This window comes from Cariama cristata, unplaced genomic scaffold (genome assembly GCF_000690535.1).
Source record: "Cariama cristata isolate BGI_N322 unplaced genomic scaffold, ASM69053v1 scaffold2857, whole genome shotgun sequence".
NCBI classification, from domain to species: domain Eukaryota; kingdom Metazoa; phylum Chordata; class Aves; order Cariamiformes; family Cariamidae; genus Cariama; species Cariama cristata.
In genome coordinates, this window is record NW_009626899.1 from 43,529 (window position 1) to 66,587 (window position 23,059).

At 36.3% G+C, this 23,059-nt stretch overlaps 1 protein-coding gene across 1 annotated transcript in view; it reads right to left on the reverse strand.

Annotated features, from left to right (window-relative positions):
* SMG1 (SMG1 phosphatidylinositol 3-kinase-related kinase) overlaps nt 1-23,059 on the reverse strand; it is a 63,010-nt gene that overhangs the window by 38,415 nt on the left and 1,536 nt on the right. The window contains exons 2-14 of the mRNA XM_009704216.1: nt 19,994-20,157; nt 15,831-15,986; nt 11,608-11,744; nt 9,251-9,309; nt 8,068-8,281; nt 7,119-7,244; nt 6,952-7,024; nt 5,582-5,679; nt 3,814-3,987; nt 2,467-2,691; nt 1,592-1,693; nt 870-1,139; nt 166-296 (exon numbers count right to left, since the gene is read on the reverse strand). Of these exons, the coding sequence (XP_009702518.1) occupies nt 166-296; nt 870-1,139; nt 1,592-1,693; nt 2,467-2,691; nt 3,814-3,987; nt 5,582-5,679; nt 6,952-7,024; nt 7,119-7,244; nt 8,068-8,281; nt 9,251-9,309; nt 11,608-11,744; nt 15,831-15,986; nt 19,994-20,157 (1,929 nt within the window). The remainder of the gene's footprint in view (nt 1-165; nt 297-869; nt 1,140-1,591; nt 1,694-2,466; nt 2,692-3,813; nt 3,988-5,581; nt 5,680-6,951; nt 7,025-7,118; nt 7,245-8,067; nt 8,282-9,250; nt 9,310-11,607; nt 11,745-15,830; nt 15,987-19,993; nt 20,158-23,059) is intronic.

Below are 23,059 nucleotides of genomic sequence, written 5' to 3' on the forward strand. Positions count from 1 at the left end.
AGATACAGACTCCCTGCAATTAATGAAAGTAAAAACTGATCAGGGAAGTTTGGGCAAAAGCTTAATTGTATAGCCTATTTAAATTCATCCCTCCAACAATATATTCTATTTAGATCAGTCCATCCTAGTGCTCTTAAAATATTGATGAGTTATTAATCTTCATACCTGGAACAGTGTGAATATAATGTATAGAGTACTGCATACTGCACAGCAGGAAAATGAACTGCTATGTCACCATGAACAATCATCAGATTTTTACTCAGTAGTGCAAACACAGTCGGCGAAAGGGCCCACATCTATAAAACAAATGCAACATAAGCAAAGAAACATAATAAATAGGATCTATTTTTAAGTGTAGCTTCCATACCAGTAATGATTGTGTTTTGCCTCTTCCCAAGGGAAATAAGTTAACTCCATTAATTTTCTCACCTTAATTGTAACTATTTTCTTTTCCCTTTTTTAATAACCTGTTAAAAGCAGATTATGTTTTTATTTGGAAAGATCTGGAACAAGTGTTTTCACATGGCTAATATACTACCAGAGGAGACACTAAAGCTGCTTTTATTTGTCTTGATTTTCAAAAAGAATTATTATGACAATCTCAGAATCAATCCATGAACAACCCTGATAAGATGGTCTTCCCTAGAAATTGCCTTTCACTATGCATCAACTACAGATACAATACACCCATCCTGTTTCTCCTAAGTTTTAACACTGGAAGTTTTTCTATAACACAAGTTAGGGAACAAACATGATCGTTTTAATTACACATACGTGCTCTACTGGTGAAATACATTATGGTATATTTTAAGTAAAAAATATGTTTTACACTTAATTGTACAAACTTTATCTGTAGAGTTTTTACTCACCCCAATTAATGAGTTTTTAGCATTTCCAATAGTACTTAAAGCACTGAGGTCAAATATAACAACAAACTTTGCATTATCTACATTGGATATACGCTTCTTGAAAGAGTCATGCTGGATTTCAGAACAGGCCTCAGGAAGATGTAAACTATAGAGAAGGCTATTTAGAGCACAGGTCATTTCTCCTAGGATCAACCTGTAAGCAGTCTCCAAAACAGGAATGTTCTTCAGGCTCAATACAGCTTGGTATACAGCCTGGGCTGCTGCAACAACCTTGAGAATATAAAATAATTACAGTACTAATTGGTTAGCATGAAATCATAAAATATATTAATCACCAACACAGAATTTAAAATTATGTTTCTTTATCTATGAATAGCCTAGTCTGATACACATACCTATCTTCAGTTTTCTGTAATTAAGTACTACTTACTTACAGAATCTATTAATTCCTTTCTGGATCACCCACATAACATGCTGAGTATGAAAGCCTCATCAACCAAGGACTTCTTGATCTGGTATGATGGCCAACTTGCCAATTCCTTATCAAATCTAAATGCCAAAAACCAAGAACTAGCTACATCTGCCTTATCAGAACTTTCAGAGGTATATAGTTAGATTAAAAAATATATTTAAAATAAACAAAGCTTTACAGCTTAATAAATATATTCTAGGAAATGCACAAAGGTTGTTGTAATATACCTGTAGAAGTCACCTACTCTTACCTCTTTCTCCTTATGATAACGAAGAACAAGTAGTTTAGACTCTGGTATAAATAATTTCTCTACAAATGACGATGGTAGTTTTGTATTTATTTGTTCAACAATCTGGGAATAAAAAACAAAATTATAAATATCTTTAGCTACCTGAATTAATCTTTAATAATCTATTCTAATAAAAATTAATTAAAATACTGCTTTTCTAGCTTGTATATACTATATCTAGAAAAAACAGCTTCCCAGCAATGCAAGCATTTTGTATTTGCTTTCCCAAATTCACAGAGAACTAGTTATTTTCAGGCTTTAACAGCACAGCTGAGAGAGAAAGTTGTGTGATTAATTCAGATCAATGTGGGTTTAAGAGTTTGTGGCCTACACATTAAGAGCTATGTTTTGAAGTAGTCTGATTTCCCAGGTCATAGCAAAAGCAGATCAACAGAACATATTAATGACTTAAATTCTGAAATTCATCAGGTGGTGTTATCAACTGCAGATGCCAGAGAATGGTGCTGCCCAACAGTCAAGCCAGATGAGGAGACACCAAACACCACAGCAAAAGAAAAACCAAATCAAAAACAAAAAAACAACCCACAAAAACCAAAACACCCACAAAAAAAATACACACACACCACACACTAAAAAGCCACAAACACTCAGGCTAAAACTAAACACCACTTTATCGACCAGCCAAATGCATAAACAAGCTAGCAGGATAAGCTTTACAGAAAAGAATACAAGCATTTAGAAGACGAATTTCTTCCTTGTGATCAGGAAGAGAAGAGTTTTGAGTATTTATCTAATATACACACAAAAAAAGCAAGGTTGCTTAGAAAATAATATTTTTCAACACGAAAACCGCAATAATAAAAATATGTACAAACCAGCGTCAACAGATTCAGGACTGAAATGATATAATCAGTGCCACAAGTCTGACAATTTTCCATTTGATCTAAACCATATGTGATGACCATGTCACAGTGTATAGTCATGCTTGGATCTAGGCTGCCAAGTAAAACACCAACACACTCATTGGCAGCTGTAAGTACGGCTTCAGAAAAGAATACTTGGTTTGCTGCAGTCACACATCTCATTACTCTGTACAGAACCTGGAAAATTAAGAACACACCTAAATTAAACTCCCTTAAAAAGAGACAAGGACTGCATGCTATTTAATTATATTCACATCCACTTGATATCCTGTCACATCACCTGCTCTGCAGCTTGGTAAATTCTGTCAATAGAATATTCTGAATAATACACATCATGGCACTAAACTTCAGAAGCATAAGAAAAAAAAAAACTTCAATTGCCTCATTTCCTACTCAGTTAAAGACCTAGACCCAGAATTATTCAGAATTCTGTTCAGTTCCAACTGATGTCAACTGAACTCCTCTTGTAAAAGACACACTAGTTTTCTTTTCTGGAGCTTTTGTCACAAGAATCCTCTGCAGATTAAGACACAGGTTATATATTGTCTTGGCTTTATTTGGGAAACCCATACACTTACTCATCCAAGCAGTTTCATCCCTCACAGAACCCTGCAAGGCCATAAATTCCAGTTGCGCAACTCATGCAGCAATAAGATTTTGACTGCAGAGTTTTTTTTGGTTTTGTTTGTTTGTTTTGGGGGGTTTCTTGAGTGGTTTTTTTTTTTGGTTTGGGGGGGGTTTGGTTGGTTGGTTTTGGTTTTGTTTTTTTTTAAAATCATTCACACCCTCTGCAGTTCCAGTTACAGAAGTATGGCAGCTACTTCGCATATTCTATAATACTTATTCTGAGTTTACATCATCCTATACCATACTCTAGAACAAGAGGACTTTGCTATCAGATTTGATAGACACAATTTCAGCATATTTAAAAACCCCTACATTTTATAACATTGAACTCGTAACTTGAATTCAGTTTTTATAGCATCATAGCAATCTGAATAAACAGTAACATTATGGTTCCTAAGACAGATAACACAAGCATAAGCCTAGCTGCATGAAGTTAAAATGCCTAAAAAAAAGTTAGTTTCTGCTATATATGACTCCCATGTGCCACTATCACAATTTATACCTTAATATTTAATAAAATTCTTCAGCATACTTCTTCAAGAAAATACATTTGCTCAAAGCTGAGCATATACATATTTCTGTAAAAAAACTAAACTCAGTGAATAGCATCATTGTATGCTGATAAATCACATCAGCAACTAAGAAAAATAAAAATAAAACCTTAATTCTTACATCAGTTACATATGCTTCCGTAATTGGAGGTCCTCTAATTGGGCTGAAGCGTTCCCCAATACTCCTCACCACAGTACTGAAAACCCGAAGAAGTGCAGCCAGTTTAGGTAGTGATACTGAAGGAGGAGGAATATCTTCATCTACTGATTCCCCAGAAGCCACATGGCTGAGGTCCTACAGCACAGTTTTATGTATCAGTACACATTATTAACAGTTATAATACACACATAAAAGATCAAAATATGAGCTTGAAAATACTTCATCTATTTTCCAGACATATTACAGATACTATCCAATTATAGATATATTTATCCAGTATCTCTAACTTCACCTACATATGAAGATGGGATATAGGCACACAATGACAATCAGAAAGTCACACAGCAGTAATGAGACACTGCTCATTAGTTTAGCCACTGAAAAAGAGTACTTGGACTATATATTGTACATTAAAACAGAGACTTATGATGTTCGTGGCCCCTGGAACATGATCATCCATATTGCTGCACTGTTACAACCGTTGTCTGCATACTTTTACCACTCTCCCAAACAATTCCTGTCCACAAATTGGAGTCAGGATGTTTGACTGGCCATTCCCATCACACTGTTTACATGTAGCTACCTTGATCTGGAGACCATGTTTACTAGCAGGCTACTTCATGCCAGCTGGCATCAGTGCCTGGGAACATTCTCAGAAGTGCTGATCTCATTAGTATAGATATAGCCTTGGTCTACCCCACTGTGAGATAAATACACACTAGCTGGAACCACCTCCTCCATGATTTAAATTAACACGTTATCTTAAAACTCTTCAGTGACTAAGAATACACATGTTGTCCAGTTCAGTGGACAAGCTGATAAGCAGTGACTTACTGCACCGACTAATCGCTTTCAACTGTGTGCCTACAGTCACAGCAGCGCAGGTTTAGTTTGACACTGCCCAAGACATCTGTGAATCCTAACTCTTAAAGCTATGCCATATGTACACCAAGGCTTCTGATAAGTACACTAATGAAATCAAAATATTTATTCTGCTTCGAATGCAACAGATTATGCTGGAAGTACAATTTCACCTATAGGACATGCATGTTAACAAATACAATATAGAATAATCCAGTAACAAGCATATATACGTGAGCACATATACCTTAAGAAAAAGACAACACTCCCCCCAAAACTTCTCCTTTAGTGACAGCAGAAACTCTATGCCTTGTTAACTAGGTAAAGGTTACAAAGTCAAAACAAAAGTATGTTAAATGAATGTACTATAGTTTCCCATCAGTTCTTGCTGTCCTACACAATATAATCCATTACTTTCTTTTTTAAAAAATAAAGACAAATTTACATTAATCTAAGGAAGCCTTAAGAATCCCTCTCCCCTGAATAGTCATTATTTCTGAAAAACTCTGAAGTTGGACAATTAAAGAAAATACCAAGGAAAGACCATAAAATGTCTTCACTGCAGCTTTTTTAAAATGAAGGTATTCCTGTTGGGTTAATTATTTTTATTTTTATTATAACATGATATTCTCAATCAACAATGGCTGAAAGCCTGGCTATGATACTATTTAAGTAGTTCATGAGGATTTGTGTAGAATTGTCATTGTACATGCCTTAAGTATACTCTATCATTTGATCCTCTTTTCTCCAGGAAAACCATATAATTTTATTTTCTACAAATGTAATACATCCATAAGAATCACAGCTGTGTATTTATTAAGAAATCCACAACAGTTAACTCTGGTATATACCACAAAGTCTTGTTTACCTCAGCATAAGCTTCCATATCTTCTAAAAACTGACCCAAGAGTGTGGTAGAAAAAGTAAGATCAGCCACCCAAAAGGGTTCCAAGCTCTGCAGCCATCCTGTATAAAAATACCAGGGCAATTAAAACATGAGAACAAGGTAACATACGAAAATTAAATTTCAGTTGTATATTGCCGAGGTAAAAGTTCCTAAGGTAAGAGGTCATCTGCATGAAAATTTTACCATAAGTTCTTTTTAAAATAAATATAAATTGTATTTCCCTCTTTTGTCCCTTTGACAAATTCATTTTAAGCTTCAGTCCTACCCCGCAGCAGTTAAACGTAAAGGACAGAATCTAGGACTATGACACAGGAAACAAAAAACTTGCTGTGAATAACTCCAAGACAACTGCTATAGCTACAGGAAGAAGTTTCCCAATTTCTTAAACACCAGTACAGTATCTTTATCACAAAGATTTTTCTAGAATTACATAGGAGAAAATACATTCTTTCACAGAGAATATATTAAGATCTACGAACTTATTAAAAATTTTCAACAATTTACACAAAACAATTGATGCTTAAATGTAGCCTGAATAAAGCATCCCATTTTTCCAGATATAGCATAAAATGGCAAATGCAAATTTATTAAAAAAATTAGGAACAAAGTTGCTTGTTATTTAGCCAGAAACTCATTTTGGTTTTATGTCAACTTCCATGTCAGTAGAACCAGACTTGTGTAAAAGTAAACCCACATCATCTGCAAGCCAGAGTGGACTCTGTCATGTTTAACCCCAGGCAGCAACTAAGCACCACGCAGCCGCTCACTTACTCTACCTCCCCGTTGCAGTGAGATGGGGTGGAGAATTGGAAAAAAAGTAAAACTTGTGGGCTGAGATAAGAATAGTTTAATAACTAAACTAAAATATAATACTAACAATAATAATAAAAAATTTGATTGTAATGCAGAGGAACATAACAAAAGAATAAAATCCAAGAAAATACAAGTGACGCACAACGTCATTGCTCATCACCCACTGACCGACGCCCAGCCTATCCACAAGCAGCAATCAGCCCCTCGCGGCAAACTCCCCCAGTTTCTGTACTGGGCATGCCATTCTATGGTATGGAACATCCCTTTGGTCACTTGGGGTCAACTGCCCTGGCTGTGCTCCCTCCCAGCTTCTTGTGAACGTGCTGGCTGGCAGAGCATGGGAAACTGAAAAGTCCTTAACCTAGGACAAGCACTACTTAGCAACAACTAAAACATCAGTGTGTTGTCAACTCTCACACTAAATCCAAAACACACTGTACCAGCTACTAAGCAGAAAATTAACTCTATCACAGCCAAAACCAGAACAACTGCATTAATGACTCTTTGGCCAAACTTACCAGACACCTGTTGCGTCAATGAAGGTTTCTGAGTGTGATCTATATGCCACCCAACCAGTATGTCCACTGTGTCCTGAAAAGTAATTTTGGAAAAAGGTTAATTACCCAATTTGCTGCACCAGCATTTTTATGCGAGAAAGAAAACACAGAGGACAATGTAAGCTTACCCTAAAATTGGTGCTGAAAATGTGTGGGTAGCATCGGGACACCAAAAGGATGCACTTGACACATTTGCACAGTAACTCTGGTGTATCCACATTTTCTAGAATGGACTGCAGGCTGGTCATTACAAGCTAAAAAGTAAAGCAAAGCCACTAGACATTTCACTTCATTAAAACAAGATGTGAAAAATTTATATTAGACACACAAAGATTTATTCAGTGTTGAACACTTTTTCACAAGCTACTTTCATTCGAACAACAGAAACATCTCAATACTCTTTCTGCAAGAAGGAAAAACGTAAAAACCATCACACATACTGCATGAAAACAATCACTTCAAGTGGGCATTTGCTTGAAATATGGCAGACTCAGGTTTAAGGCTTAGGGACACTTTTTTAAATTCTTTAGCCACAGAACAACTAGTAGTTCTCAGTTCCTGTTTCTCCTGCTAAAGCTTTTTGGCTCTGTAGAGTAAACACTAAATTGAAGCACAGACCTGGACACAGTTGTTTCTACACCCAAAATAACAGACCCTAGAACTTGAACCAGGGGACCAGATTTGACTGCATACCTCCTACTCCTTCTCAGATCCAACTGCAATTCAAGTTAAAAATTATAAATAGGAGGTAGCACAAAGCAATCAACAGGTTGGGTTTTGTGTATCATTCCACTTGAGTTCTCTTTTTGGTCTCAACAAGATTCTTCCTCTTGGAGTTGCAATATATACTAAAAAGTCACATCAAAATACACATCATCCTACAAAGACTTGACTTTCCTTTCTAATGTAATTAGAATCAAAGAATCCCATTCAGTCAGAAAGTTACCTCCCAGTTGTAATCATATTTACTTATTACGTCAACATAGCAGTATATATTGTTCATTCCAGATTGAAAAGTGGATTCAAGCATTGGACTGGAAAAATCATTAATAAACCCATTTTAACTTGTAATCTTACCTGCATTAAAGATGAAAAGGCTTTCTTTTCTCCTACAGTCTCTAGTGCTTTGTAGGTTGCACACAAATAAAGAAGTTTAACTTCATCTTTTGTGGATGAGCTGAATTTGCTAAAAATCCATTTAAAGATCTTCTCAGCTTCATAGCTCAGAGAAGCACAAAGAAGGCCAAGACAGCAAGCTCCTTCCTGTCTCAGTTCTTGAAGCAATTTGCTACTGTATTTTTGGGGAGGAAGAAAAAAGAAATGTGTAATCTACAGACATGAGAGCACAACAGAAGAAACTATGAACAAATTAAAACATTTTCTAAAGCAGAAAAATATATGCATGAGTAAGCTCCTTCTCTCCTACTTAATGGCAGCAGTAGTGAAGCTAAAATAAAAATAATCTGAAAAATTCTATGAAATGTTATTTCTACGGAATAAATCAACTTGAATAAAAGTATGCAATAAATAGGCCATTCTACTTGCAACACACTATCCAAGGAAAAAAATTCTTAACATACAGCTGACTATGAGGAAGAACTTCTATACTGTGAAGGTGGCAGAGCACTGGAACAGGCTGCCCAGAGAGGCTGTGGGGTCTCCTTCCCTGGAGGTATTCAAAAACTGCCTGGACACAATCCTGTGCAACTTGCTGTAGGTGACCCTGCTTTGGCAGGGGGATCGGACTGGATGAGCTCCAGAGGTCCCTTTTAATCCCAGCAATTCTGTGATTCTGTCACTTTGGGTAATAACACTGAACTAAACACCAAAAAGCCCACACACATCTGAGGTCCCTCTATATAAGCTCTTAGTTGGATGTAAATTAATTAGATCAGGTTGTAAAAAACTTAAGTTCAATTTGCAAGCTAGACAGCCACAGCAGCGCACTACTACACCCAGGTGATTAAGCATAGCTGAGACAGACTTCATATTACCTACAATTTAAAAGCCACACTTGTGCATTCAAATTCTCTCCATGTGAAGCGTAGACAGTCTAACAGTACTGTTGATATGCCTAAGAGAATCTTGTCTCCCTCAGTTCTGTCCTGTTACTGCAATGTCATGCCCATGCAAAACTAGTGAATGAATTTATTTCAACCTTTCCCTCCTCCATTCCATCTCTATACTGAAATCCAAACCTAACACTTTTTATTATTTTTCCTCTTTAAAGCCTTCAAACTGCTTAGTTTTTCCTGCTTACCTTTCATTGAGCACATCATGAATGGCAGTCAGGATATTATCCAGTTGTTTAACTAGTACCTATAATATAAGACACATAAAAGGCACAAGCATGATAATGGCACAATAACTTCTGCAAACTAGGTCCTGTTTGCACCCACATTAAAAACACCACTGCCAATTCTGTTTGCTAGTAGAATGCTATTATGCTTTCCATGGTCACTGCAGACCAGCATAAACTATATTAAGCAATACTGCAATATTATCCTACATGGTACATTTCATATTTATTTACAGTAGCCACGAAAATACACTGGCAGCCTGCTATCAAGGTTTGTTCTAAGTTTAGTTCTTGCTGATAACATTACATCACAAATGCAAGACTCGCCATACAGCTCATCAGTAGCGTCTACTGAAGGCCTAGTCTCCTATACTAATAATCAATTGTATCAGCAGAATATTTAATTGATAGGATAATACAATCTGAAGTATTAAAACTTCTCCTTAGGCAATTCTGATTTTCAGAGAAAGAGAGTACTATTTTGGGGATGAAACATTATTGATGCACCAGTGCTTCTCCGTAAACATAACCAGAAATACTTGTTTTCCTAATATGCACTAAAAAAACCACATTAGTGAGCCAAGCTGCAAAATAATACATTAGCAGCAACTGTATAAGATACTAACAAAGAAGTTTTCTTGATGAGTTAATAAAAAGGTTTGTTCTTTTTTCTTCAGAAAGATATTAATTTAGCCCAGTGGATGTTAACTAGTTTTTATTAAGTTTTGAGCAATATCACTCTTTTCAGGGGAGGGGAAGGACAGAAAGAGGTCCATGTGCTTGGCCCCTCAGAACTCACAAAGATATTTTAAAAATGTGCCTGGTATCTGCAAAAGAGGCTACAAAAGCAAAAGGAGAAGGCATCTATATAATTTAGAAGGTGAAGCACAATGCCATTACATGACAATGCCACTGCCTAGTGACTTTTACTAATTTACCTTGTTGAACACACATTTCAACCCTGAGAATGAAGAGAACTGTTAAACTATCCTTAATAGTGTCAAGAACTGCAGGAGCTACTGCTAGGTTAAACACTGACCATTATGAAGTTTTAGGCTTGGCATTGTGGTTATAATTTGATATCTGATGTAGCTCTCATTAGTGAGCTGGGAGAAGTTTAAAGAAAAGTTTCTCAGTGACAAAGTTTTAATGTTCTGACCACTAACAATTACAAAGTTTGTCACCACTGAGTTAGATATTAGAACAGCAATTCTAGTATGCTCCGAGATACCTATAAACCTAAATAAAATGCAGTTACAAAAAAAACTGGGGGAAAAAAATGCATTGAGAATAACAGAAGTAATTTAAAAAAAACAACCACAGAATAATTGTGGAAAGCATTTACTCCCCAAATCCTTGTATTAATAAGGATTTTGTTTCAGGGGAAAGCTGAAGTATTAGCCAGGCTTACATGTGGTCTGCTTATACCTAGGTGTACTGAATAGAAAAATCTGAACGTTTAAGTGTCATGCCTTTTTCAAAAGAGCACAATTGCCAATGGTTAATTAATATATCACGAGAGAATGAACCAACTTCTTATAAATATGGATAGACACATACCCCACAACTGAAATATCACACGAATGGCAGGGTATTAAACCATAACTTCCTGCTTTTTCAATACTTGGAGAACTCCTAAGCTGTCCAAAACAGTGGGGGAGATGTGTCCAACAAAAACATTTCACTTCAAAATAAGTAATATTAAAAACGTACACCCACAGTGGGATACTCCTCTCCCCCCCCCCCCCAATCCTTAAGAAACACTTGAGGATATTACAGAGTTCAACAAACCATTAAAAAACCCAAAGATGTAATGAAAACAAAGATTTATTTTGTTCTTTTCCTATAAAAGGGAATCCATACACAAAAGGTGTATAGCTAGAAAGCTGAGTAACTCTAAGATGAGCTATTCACAAGACTGTATAAATAGCTGCATATTTTTAATTTAAGATACAGAAACAGCTCTTGAAGAAGACAATAACATGTTTTTACTTACTTTTCCTCTATTTCCTTGCTGAAGGATCCAGAGGATATTGCTAAGACCAGTCAAAAAAACCCACATGCCATATTTATTCCTACAGCTCATGCACTCACCAGTTTGCTTTAAGGCAATACGTCCTAAGTAATGAAGTAATAAAAAATTTCCTGAATGCCAGAAAAAGGACAGGCAATCCAGGAATACACTTTCCTTTGTTGTGGGAGGAAATTCCCTGTATAAGATAATCCTCACAGACATATCCCAATACTCAGATTTTTAAATAGACAGTTTTATAAAACAAGAAATACTCCAGTGCTATGGAAAACTAAGAATTACTAACCAGTTTGTTTTCTGGTTGTTGAATGAATTCTTTCAATTGCTTTACAGTAGCCAGTCTTCGGTCTCTGTCGTCTTCCCGAGTAATCCTCCGAAGAAGATTTGACAGTCGAGACTCGTCAGAATAAGACAACGATCGCTCTGAAAAAGAAAAGGCAATTATTTCTTTTCTTTACAGGACTTGATCAATAGTATCTGTATTGCCTCAAATATGTATTTGTAGACTCAGTAAGTCATAATAGTAATTTGAGAAAAAAGTAAAAGGAGGACCTTATTTGTTTTAAAGCTAATATGAGGAAAATTAAAGTCTACTTTAGCTACCAAAACATTTAGTTTCTGCCAGTGGACAGCCCAGTACCTGGGTAGAACTCACTCAGGTTTAAGCAGAACTGTTTTACTTCTACACAAAAACCTGGATTTAGTTCCCTTCTATATAAATGGAACTAAAAAAGGCAGTTGTGGTAAGGTTCAATCAGACTTCTGACTGAATATATAAACAAAAATGATTCAACAAATAATATTTAAAGAAAACCTTGTGGTAAAAACAAGCTGCTGCTTGAAGCAAAGAACCAGATTTAAGCTCAAGCAAGTACCAAAACCCAAGACTTTCTCTATTATTTTGGCACAAGAACAAAGATTATGAGTACTCCTCTGACAGTTAGCAGTATTCTGCTTTGAAAAGGAAAATAGATCTACTCTTCCTCTATTGAGGAACAAAAGTACACAGCATGCAGAGTTGCAGTGGCTATTGATTTAAGTGGATCATAACAAAGGAAAATTAGCATCTTCCTAAGAAAACATTTCATTTAAGTTGACTAATAGCACTATGACATCAGTGAAGGTCACAACTCAGTTTATCTGATTTATGTTCCAATTACAATGAATTCATATTAATAATTCATTTCCCTCATTTGCAAAAAGGAAACAAAGTTTCTTTTGAAAAGTTTAACAGTAGGTGTTTCATGGTGACTAAAATTAGAGGATTCATGGAACATGATGAGGTTTTCTTAGTCACCATGACTCTTATGAGAGCACCCAAGACAACTACAGACACCTTTTTTCTCTGCTATGTTACACATCAGTCATCTGATGGGAGGAGCAATAAAGGTAACCTAGTTATAATGGCAAGGTTATAACGGAAAAAATACTGACAGAAGATGAGTACCCGTGAAGGGCAGCTGGGTAACTAAGAACCTGAGACATCCTGAGATACCCTTGATAAGCACAAAACCAAGAAACTGCAGCAAACTTATTGTCTGGAAAGGTGAAAAATAGACTGTAATGGTGGAAAACAGCTCTAGTCCAAGGCTTGCTGCCAATACACAGCCAAACTTCAGAAAGATGGACCAAACACAGTCACCCATGTAAAAAACTTGATCAGCCCTGGAGAAGAAAAGGACTACCAGGAAGAATGCAGCCTGCCCAGGGGTGTACCATGTCTACCATTTGCTTTAAAACCTGGCAGTAGTAGAAGGTCACAAGACCAGGGAAAAAAAAATTTTTTTGAAAGTTCAAATGGAATAGTTCAGAAACAAAACATACAAAAACAAGAAGGAAAGTTCTTTTAAAGCTCAGTTACAATGGAAATTAACACAGACTACAGTACACAAAATATAAAGTGCAAATGCTATTCATGAATAATTCCATGTGAAAATTCTTCTGCTAGGAAAGTACCATGTTCTACATTACCGAATGTATCTTGAAAGCTTAAGCTGAACCAAATCTACACACACACACTTACTTCCATACTAGACTGTCTATATATGAAGCCTCCCAAAAGAGCAACTTGGATCTGTCCTTGAATAATTCAATGGATTGGCCACCCCATAATACAGTCCTTTCCAAGACAAAAGATGTCCCTCATGAGAAAGAGAAAAGTCTATTCCACAATATTCCTACAGCTGCACTCTACCAACACTAACCAGGAACACACAGCACACATCACTCCTCTTCCATCACTCACAGTTTGCATCTGCCACTCAGCAAGCACATGGGAACCTACACCAGCACAGCTGGGTTAGGTCACTAGATACTGCTCTTGAAGGGCAAATCAGGATGCAGTGGTTTGGAAAACACTGAAACTTATTTTTAGTAAATAACTTTCTATAAAGATATTCTAGATCTTTGCAAGGTCCCTAAAAAGTCTCCCCTCCTGTCTCTAAAAATGTTGGTTGACTCTCCAGTGTTAGATGAAAAGTCTACAATAAGTATAAGCCTAGAATTAATTAAATCCACAACTTGCAACTTTCTAGTGTTGTCTTCTCTGCATTTATCTTTTTGTTTGTAATCATCTCATGAAAAACTGTAATTTATTTTGAAATATGGTTATGCTGTTCTACATACAAAAAAAATCCTAAAACCACAACTGTATAAATAGAACTACTACCACCACCAAGGTTACTGGGTATGAGACACACATTTAACTGCTGCTACAACAAGACACACTGTTCAAAACTCTCTACTAAAAGTAGCTTTGCTTTTTTTCAGTTAACATCTGATGAACACTGGCATTAATCCTTAACAGGGTGCTAGCTGTGTGTTGAGCCATAATCATAACCTAAAAATAAAAAAAGAATAAACTAACCAAGAGCATGACTGAAGCTATACCAATCAAAGTACTAGTTAACAAACATCTGTATAACTTCTACGTTGTGAAACATTAGCAGGGTCTCAGCCACATGCTCTCACTCACAGAAAACAACTATTTTAAAAATTGCTTAATGCACACATTAACAAACAAGAAAATATAGAAGAATCTAAGATCCTGTTGCAACATAATCCCACTGTACTTTGAAGAAGATATGAAAAAATCAAAATGACTTGCTGAAACCTACAACAATCAAAGACAGCCCAGTTAAAAAGAAGAAACTCTTGAAATCTGACATCTAGAGGACAGAATACATACAGAAGCATATAAATCATAGGCAGCAGCTTCAGTCATGTGAAATCATAGTTCCTAACATCTTAAGGATTAAAGAGGTGCTCATGTACGTAGAAGAACAGTCTGAATTTTCTGTCAGTACTAATCGCAAATTCATGCACAAGCCCACTGCAAGAAGTGTCACTTACAGAGTTTGCTATTAGACAATTCTCTATTTCCTCTACATAGGCATAACTTAAGACACTAAAAGGACTGAATAATTTTTATATCAAGACACCAGAATGGGATTATAAAGTCTGACTTTAACCCATTCCAAAGATCAGCCTTTTTGCAACAGTCATGTCACCACTTGCACCTCAGTCCTTCCACCCACAAAGCACACCAAACACTTCTTTCGCCTTTTGTCTCCTCTGAAATATAAATCCCTGAGGAAAAACACTATGTCCTCATATGTTTATAATGTGCCTGGCATAAAGCAGTCACAGTTTGTCAGTGGCTCAACTACCACTTATAATAAGTGATGCAATAAATGACAGTGCTTAGTCATAACAAAGTTTGTATTTTCACTTAAGAGTCCCTGGAATAACTTACTTTAAAAAAAAAAAACAAAAACAAAAACAACAACAAACAAACAAAAAAAACCACCAAAAAACCCCACTATGATTGAAACCCAAACAGTGGGAAAAGTGAAGCCTTCTTTCTCAAAAACATGTGCCCACCATTCTTGCACTCGCTTGCAACTTCGTATTTTGTCTTGCTGCATCTCCCAAGACATTGCCCACATTCTTATGATGCCTCCAGTTCCTCCCTGGCCTCTAATCCTCAGCTGAGCAAGAGGCAGCGTTGAATTGCAGCTAGTTCAGGAGTACACATCTACTGATTAATGAGCTGGCATGATGTGATGACTAGTTGACCTGCAGGCCAGCGAGAACAGGTAACAGTTGAGCTCACCATCGTAGGTTTTCCCACACTAGGGACTTGTTAATTAATAACTTTACTCAGGCAACAGTTTTCAACAAATCTAAGAGCAAATTCTCCTTTTTGGAGCCCTTCATCTCTCTGCCAAATCTGGCTAACCTGAAAAAGGGTTCAAAAGCTATTTAAAGGAAATTGAAAGATTGACAGCATAAGCCACGTAGTCCAGGGATCTGCCTCACCTATGAAGTCTCAATACAGGGAACAGTAAATACAAGATGACAGTTTCCATGAATATCATCTAATCACGTATCACATAAAATAAAATCCATATAGATTGCCTAATCGTAGTGAACTTCTTTTCATATTCTGAACACAAGAGAGGTTGCCAAAAGAGATCATCTCTTCCTGAAAATCTGTGGTATCCTTACCCTGTGATTTCCTCATGTCTTTTGTGGCTAAAGCACGATTCCCATGTGGAACACTGGTAAAATCAGGATTGGTCACATTGTTAACTCTCAGCTCTTGCCCCAACGACTTCCGACCATAAGTATTTTCCCCAGATCCTCCATTGACACTGTAGCCACCTGTGGAAAAACCAACGTGAGATTAAAACAGGCTATCAGACCATATAGCTAGTAGAGTAGTATTTCACGAGTCGTTCAATTCATATGCAAACTAGCAGCCCTATCCTGTACCACCTTCTTTAGCTTCCGGTTTTTATACTTCCACATGCAAAAATGTTTTGTTATGCCCTGTAAGTTTCCAGGTCACATATTCAGAATCTAAACAGTCTTATTTTGAAGCATATGAAAAAACCTCTATTGCAATGAAGTTTAACATTGATTTTGTTGCATTTGGGGTTTTCTTATTATTACTTTTGACCCTGTATTTTACAAGGCCCTTCAGATCAAACTGCTAGTACACATGCTAGATACATCCACTTACTTGCTCCTTGATTATGCACATCAAATTTCCACTCTGTTTTTGTTATATATCTACCACACAGGCTCAGTAAAACAGCCAAAAAAGAGAAAGCTTTTAAAAAGCCACAGATTATTTTTATGTACAGATCGAACAACTCTCCCTAAACATAAAATTGCCGGTATTTTCACACACTAATACTGACATTATCTTAAACTAATTAAACTCAATTCTACATTCTCCCACTTGAGATACACATGGTATATCTTTGGTAACAATATAAAATGGAAATAAAAGTGTTATTTTGAGTAATTAGATTATTTTTACTCCTAGATCCACAAGAATTTACACACTTAAATGTTGAAACCAAAGATACTTCCAGTCTGCCACACCACTCTGAGGGGCAGGTTCCTCCTCTGCAGTACTGTGGAGAAGCGAAACTGTCTCCTGAGCCTGCCCAACACTTCACTCAACGTATTATCGCTCCCTTTCAAGGTAGCTGTGCAGGTAGCTTTCTAAAGTGCCTTCCCTGCCTGAGACAGGGAAGAATCAACTAATAAAATTAAACCCAGAACAACAAAAGACATGCAAGACTTCTTTCAGAAACGGTATTTCCACAATTCTACCTGCATCAGCGTACAAAAGAAAGCCTGGGGAAAAGGAGAGGTGGCCCTCCATGAAAACAGGCAGCTTACGAAGACTACAGGATGGATAAAGAAATAAGTTCAAACATCAAGGTGAATCTGGACCTTAGCAGATGTAAAGAACGTCATCTTGAAGGCAAAGCTTTGATAAAAAAAGCTCTGAACTACTGGTAGAAGTTTGTATTTCTATACACACAGGACTATGCTATCATTACAGAAAATCCTGTGCAAAGTCTCAGCTGTAATTAAGTAATTAAAATTACAGTAAAGATAATTTGTGTATATTTGGATTTACAATATTAAACTCAATTTTCAAACATAAACTAGCCGGTATGCCACTTTAATGTTATTTCGTCATAACAAACCAACATTGTCCTATGAAGGAAATTACTTCTAACAGCAATAATTGTATTTATGGCTAAACAGAAGTAAATCTCTAAAATTCAAAGCAACAAAAAAATTAGTTTAACTGAAGATGTCAGATAATCATGCGCTCAGACCACAAACATCAACTATCAAAAATAGACATACTACCATATACTATTGGAGTTCTTGAAGTTATTTCATACCGTCCCTCTAGCACACAAAAAATCCCAGCTTTTTTGGTTGTCTGCAAAGGCATGTAGTATTTGCTACAGCATATTTGACATTATCTTAAATGAACAAACCTATATTCTCCCACTTCACATATAGATGGTACATCTTCGGTAACAATATGAAACAAATCGTCATTTAAAGTAAGTAAAAAACAGCAGGGCAACCAGGTTTTTTGGCAATATGGCTGTAAAGATATATATTATCTCTCTTCAGCTATCTCCTGGTCTGAAAAGTTTTTTAAAATTCTGATATATACAAATTCTATGTATTTCCCTTTAAATGTTAAATCTGAGACCAAATAAGAATATGAACAGCTATGTCACTGTTATTAATTTTGGCATAAATATGTAGATACCATGACATACGAATAGTAGTGCAGTATCTTTTTAAGGGTAAGAACTCTGAGCACATCACAGTTACAAATCAAAAGGGAGGAAAGTGTTGCAGGAAGGGAGAATATCTCATCTATAAGTAAAAACCCAAAAGCCTTCTATTTAGTTTTAAAAACTTCAATCTTGCAACACCCCTGTCTTGTTTTATAAAGTAAAGGAGAGAAGACAAAGTGGAGAGATCTAATTGCAGTCTTCCTCTAGCTATTGTGAAGGGTTATTAACAAAAAAAACACTATTAAAAAAAAAAGAGCCAGATTAATCTTACAGATGCAGAGCAAAAGGACAGGAGTCAACAGTTATAAATTGCAGCAAGGGAAAGTCAAACCAGATGTGAGAAAACAATTATTTACCAGGAGAGTGATAAAGCACTAAGCATGCTGCTAAGGGAGGCTGCAGAATCTCCCATACCTTGGAAGTTTTCAAACCTGAACAGCTTCCAGAAACTGTCAAGTTGGAAATAATTTTTATTAACACCAGAAACTGGGGCAGGAGGGAGAATGTCTTCTCAAAGATTCTAGGTACTTATGACATAAGTACCCAGGACAGAAGTAGATACCCAGGATAGAAGATAGAAAAGCTAGAAGTTCTTGAAATAAAAATTCCGTGCTGGCAGACTCCAACAAGTTAATTGAAAAACCTTAGTAAACAAAGAAACTATTCTGCATCTGTAAGCTTACAAACTTCTCCAAAAATAAAAATGAACTAGAGATACTTGGAATTTGGTTTTATAGTACAGAATATCCTAATCACCTCTTTTCAAGTCACACCTGAACAATCTAGCATAGTTAAAGTGCTGAGCTAGCAGAGACATGCCCTGTAAGATACAGTACTTGGGGGAGAGGTGCATTTTTCTTTTCAAATGGCACTTTCCCCGCCACTTCACAAACTACCTTACTGAATTTGTACAAAACTTACAATTTCACTATACCACCAGTATGTTCTTTAAATACTAGCACACTTCAAAGTATAAGAATAATCTACTATGCCAGTCTGCATGAAACACAGTAAAATTCTCCATGTTAGCAGACACACTGACAAATATACTCACTTTCTAAGCAGTTTCTCTGTTAAAGTTGACCAAATCTTAAGGTTCTCAAGGTATGCAGATAAACAAATACGTGTTTCATGCTCTTGCCTCCTACTAACTATAAAAAGATAAATTTGCATCAGCACACCCACCTGTAACTTTCCCTAAGATACAGTAATTCTTTACAGATAGTTACAGGGCAGAGAAGTAGAGGGAGTGTGAATGCTTTTTAGGTTCCTGAACAAAAACTCCTACTCTACTATTCCTGCAAGATTTGAGTCTGGTCTGCCTGAAGACAACTTACATAGTCTAAAAAGTGACTCTGCAAGTAAAAAATCCTCCTATTTGATACCTGTATTTGGCAATTAAAAAAAAACTTAAAAATCAGAATATAGATTCCTTTTTCATAAAGATGAAAAAGATACTATTCTGAATTTTTAGCTATTTTCTAGAGAAAGTATTTCCACTTTCAAAAAAAATAAAATTGCTTAAGCCATACATCATGCGATTTATATGAAGTCAGACTGAAGCACATAGAAGTAGAAATTCCCATTAATGACAAAAACAAAGATTTCATTCCCAAACAAAGATTCCAGTTTGCTGCAGTAAAGTTGCAATAGGTAACACATTAGATTAGTAGTCCATTTAATCAGGCAGTCCATTTTCAATATCAGAAGCACTAGACAGTATTCAGGAAGAAATTACAACTTTCAGACCAGACACATCCAGAATACTATTCTTTAGAAAAAAAGTGCTTATTCTGTTAATGCATTAAGTCATCTCTTACATTCTTCTCCTAATGTAACTGCATATTTTTCTCAGTATTTGTCTCAACCACAACATTTCTTTGATCCCTGATAAACCTCTCAACACAGTGATACTGTGGCAATGAGTTGTATCAGTGCACTGTCGGTTTTTGGGAAAAAAAAAAAATCCTCCACCATTTCAAGTTCACTGCCTTTCTCTGAATGTTCCCTCACAATTTACACATGAAACAGCAATCCGTATACCTTTTTCTTCATTCTGTATGTCAGTGTGGACTCTGATATCATCGTGTCTTTGTCGAGACACCACAGCTGAATTTGAGGGTTGTAATCCATAGGAGGCAGAACTGCCCCGATCTCTGGATGAAGAGTATTTTAAATTGTCCTGGTCAGCTGATGCACTGTCAGTTCTATAAAGAGAAAAATATTTTTTTTTTATGTAGGGGTATAACAGGAGTGGGATTCACATTCACTTATAAATGCAACATATTTAAATGACAATCCCAAATGTATTTTCCTGTGTCAAAAAAAGTTTATGTCTAACCTGAATCTTAAGAAGCAACCTTAAATTCACATTGGGATTAGAATTGACTAATTATTAGAGCAACACCCAAAGGAAATGCATTCTAGTGCGCCAGTGCCTTTTCTCAGGACGTTCTCAAGTCTCTTTTCAGTTGGATGCCTATATAAGGAAAAATTACTTTCCAGAAATGAAAAAATAAAATACAACTAGGCATAGGCATATACCACAGCTAGGAAATAGCATCTACCATTTTTGAAAGTTGTTACTAATCCACGCACGAACATATACACAATATGCTGTGGGCCTTATTGAGCAAAGTAAAACCACTTACTAGAGGGAGCATTATTACCAGCATGTAACTGATAATCAATACAGGAATCACATATTAAGTTTTTGCAAAATAAAAACTGCAAAACAAGAAAACAGGCTTTACTGTGGAAAAACCTGGAATGTAAATTAAGAGCTGTTATCCTTTAGAGTAAATGTCTGCAGATAAAAAGTGAGTTAAAAAAAATCTATGTTAAGTTTAATCACTCTCGTATCAAAAAAAGGATTTATAGCCCACAATAAACTTTTAAGGAAAAAAGTGAAAATTATAAAACCAACTCTTCTCACTGGACATACTAAGTGATTTCATTTTTAAAAATACAGTAACTTTAATATACTAAAATCGTGCGCATGAGACTTCAGAACCTAAATTCAGCCAATCACTTTAAATGCATTCTTACAAGCAATACTGGAGGTCTTAGTGGAGGTAAAACACTACCCATTCAAAACAAAACTCAGAAGAATTTTGTCCAACTCAAGTATATTTGGAATCACGCTATTCAAATTATTTACAGAGGGCTTTTCCTAAGCAAACTCTAATGATCTACTATCTTTATTTTAAGCTTCGGGTAGTTCATTTGATTATTTAACAAAAAGCAGGACAGATCATTCCTTTTCATTCCTGTAAATTAACTACCATTTCTGTAAGGACAAACACCACATGTTCTTGAGAAAAAGTCCTTCATTTTCACTTTTCAAGAGAATATTGTGGTTAGAATCAGTAGACAAATTCAGGGAAAAAAGAGTTGTATACATCTGAAGGCCAAAAGGGAAATACAGAGCTAAAATTCTGAAAAGCAGTTGCTAACTTAAGCTGTCCTGTAGGCTTGCTATTTTCAAATATAGCTCTTCCTCAGTACAACTGGAAGAGTAACATCATGAGGGTTGATATTTGCAAAAACAACTGGAATTAAAGAACCTCACACACATATTTCATTCTCTTGAGAATGTTAAAAGACAATATACTATCAATTTGGAACAGGGTTTGAAAGAAGATAACTGTGCTTTTGCCCTGTTCTCACAATAAAAGGTTGACACTACATTTGCTTGGTAGGTATTATTCCCTTTTGCTCTATAAGCAAATTCATCTTTAGATATACACAATAACACTCTTTTCCTTATTCCGTATTCACTGTGGCATCACATCTACTGTTTTCTCAAGCATTTGCTTCGACCATTTTATGAAATGGGCTATGTTACTCAACAGGCAAAACCTCAGTAGAAGTCTTTGCTCATGACAGTCAACTAGGATTGTAGAAATACTTACACAGTTGGACCTTCATCATTCACCTATGTTATGTTCAACAGCAACAAAGTTCTGCACTGTACCTTCAAATGGTATGAACTTTAAATGTGCCTACATTGTGTGCAAATTTTCCAGTCAGCTACAGAGCCCTCAGATTTTCTCCCTGCCCTAAAACCTCAGGAGACTTCCAGCTCACTTTGAGGAACAGCAGAGTTCATATGAAAGATTCCAATTATTTTAGCCTTCCAATGAAACAGACTGACAAATTTTCAATTGGTAAATTTAAGTATTGATGGGTTCTTAACAGTGTACTTTCCCAAAGAGCATTGCTTTTTTTAAGGCAATGTGCTGTAAACTGTACCATCTCCAATTGTCAAGGATTAAGTCTGAAATTCTTCAGTCTGAAGGCAAGATGATTAAATGTACAATTTTTAAGACTGTTCTGCATATCGCAATCAACTGAAGGACTACACATGTTCTCAGCTAACCTCACTTCCCGCAGCACAGTCTTTGAACATTTTGTAAAATTTTCCATTGTGGTAAAATACATAAGCCTATTCTTTCCCTGGGAAAAACCACATACTCACTTCATTCTGTCTTTGGGAACACCTTCCTGCAAGCTAACTTGTTCACACTTTATCACCCAACTAAAAGGTGAGCACAATTTTATTAAAAATATATAATTTTTCTCCTATGTATCAATTAAGAGACAATAGTTCCCACCTAAAACATTGTTCCCGCTACAATAAATGCGTAGCTTAGATACGCAGCAGTTTCTGCCCTTTCTTTGAGGCAGAGAAAAAAAAACGCTTCATAGAAAGATATCATTTCCAGAGAACTAGGTTCTGTGACCCAGCTGGCTGCTGTAGTCCGTATTGCCTTGACGGAAGATTTTGAACTGAAAGAACTTCGCAATAATATTCACAACAGAAGCAGAGCCCACCATGTCATGGGCCTGTGCATTTCTAGCTGTCCAGCGATGCACACCATTTCTCAGGTGGGAAGCAAATTTAAGAATTCTACTGTAGGCTCCTGCAGCAGCACTCTGGGAGTTTGTGGTGTGGGCTCACCGAGACCTGGGGACCGAGCCCCAGGACCTGTCACCTGCACCTCTGCTCCTTTGCTGAGGAACCCAGATGTCTAGGTGACACAGGACACTGCCGTGCAAACTCACAGCAAAGCACGGTCTGCGTGCACAGGAAGAGACATTTCATTT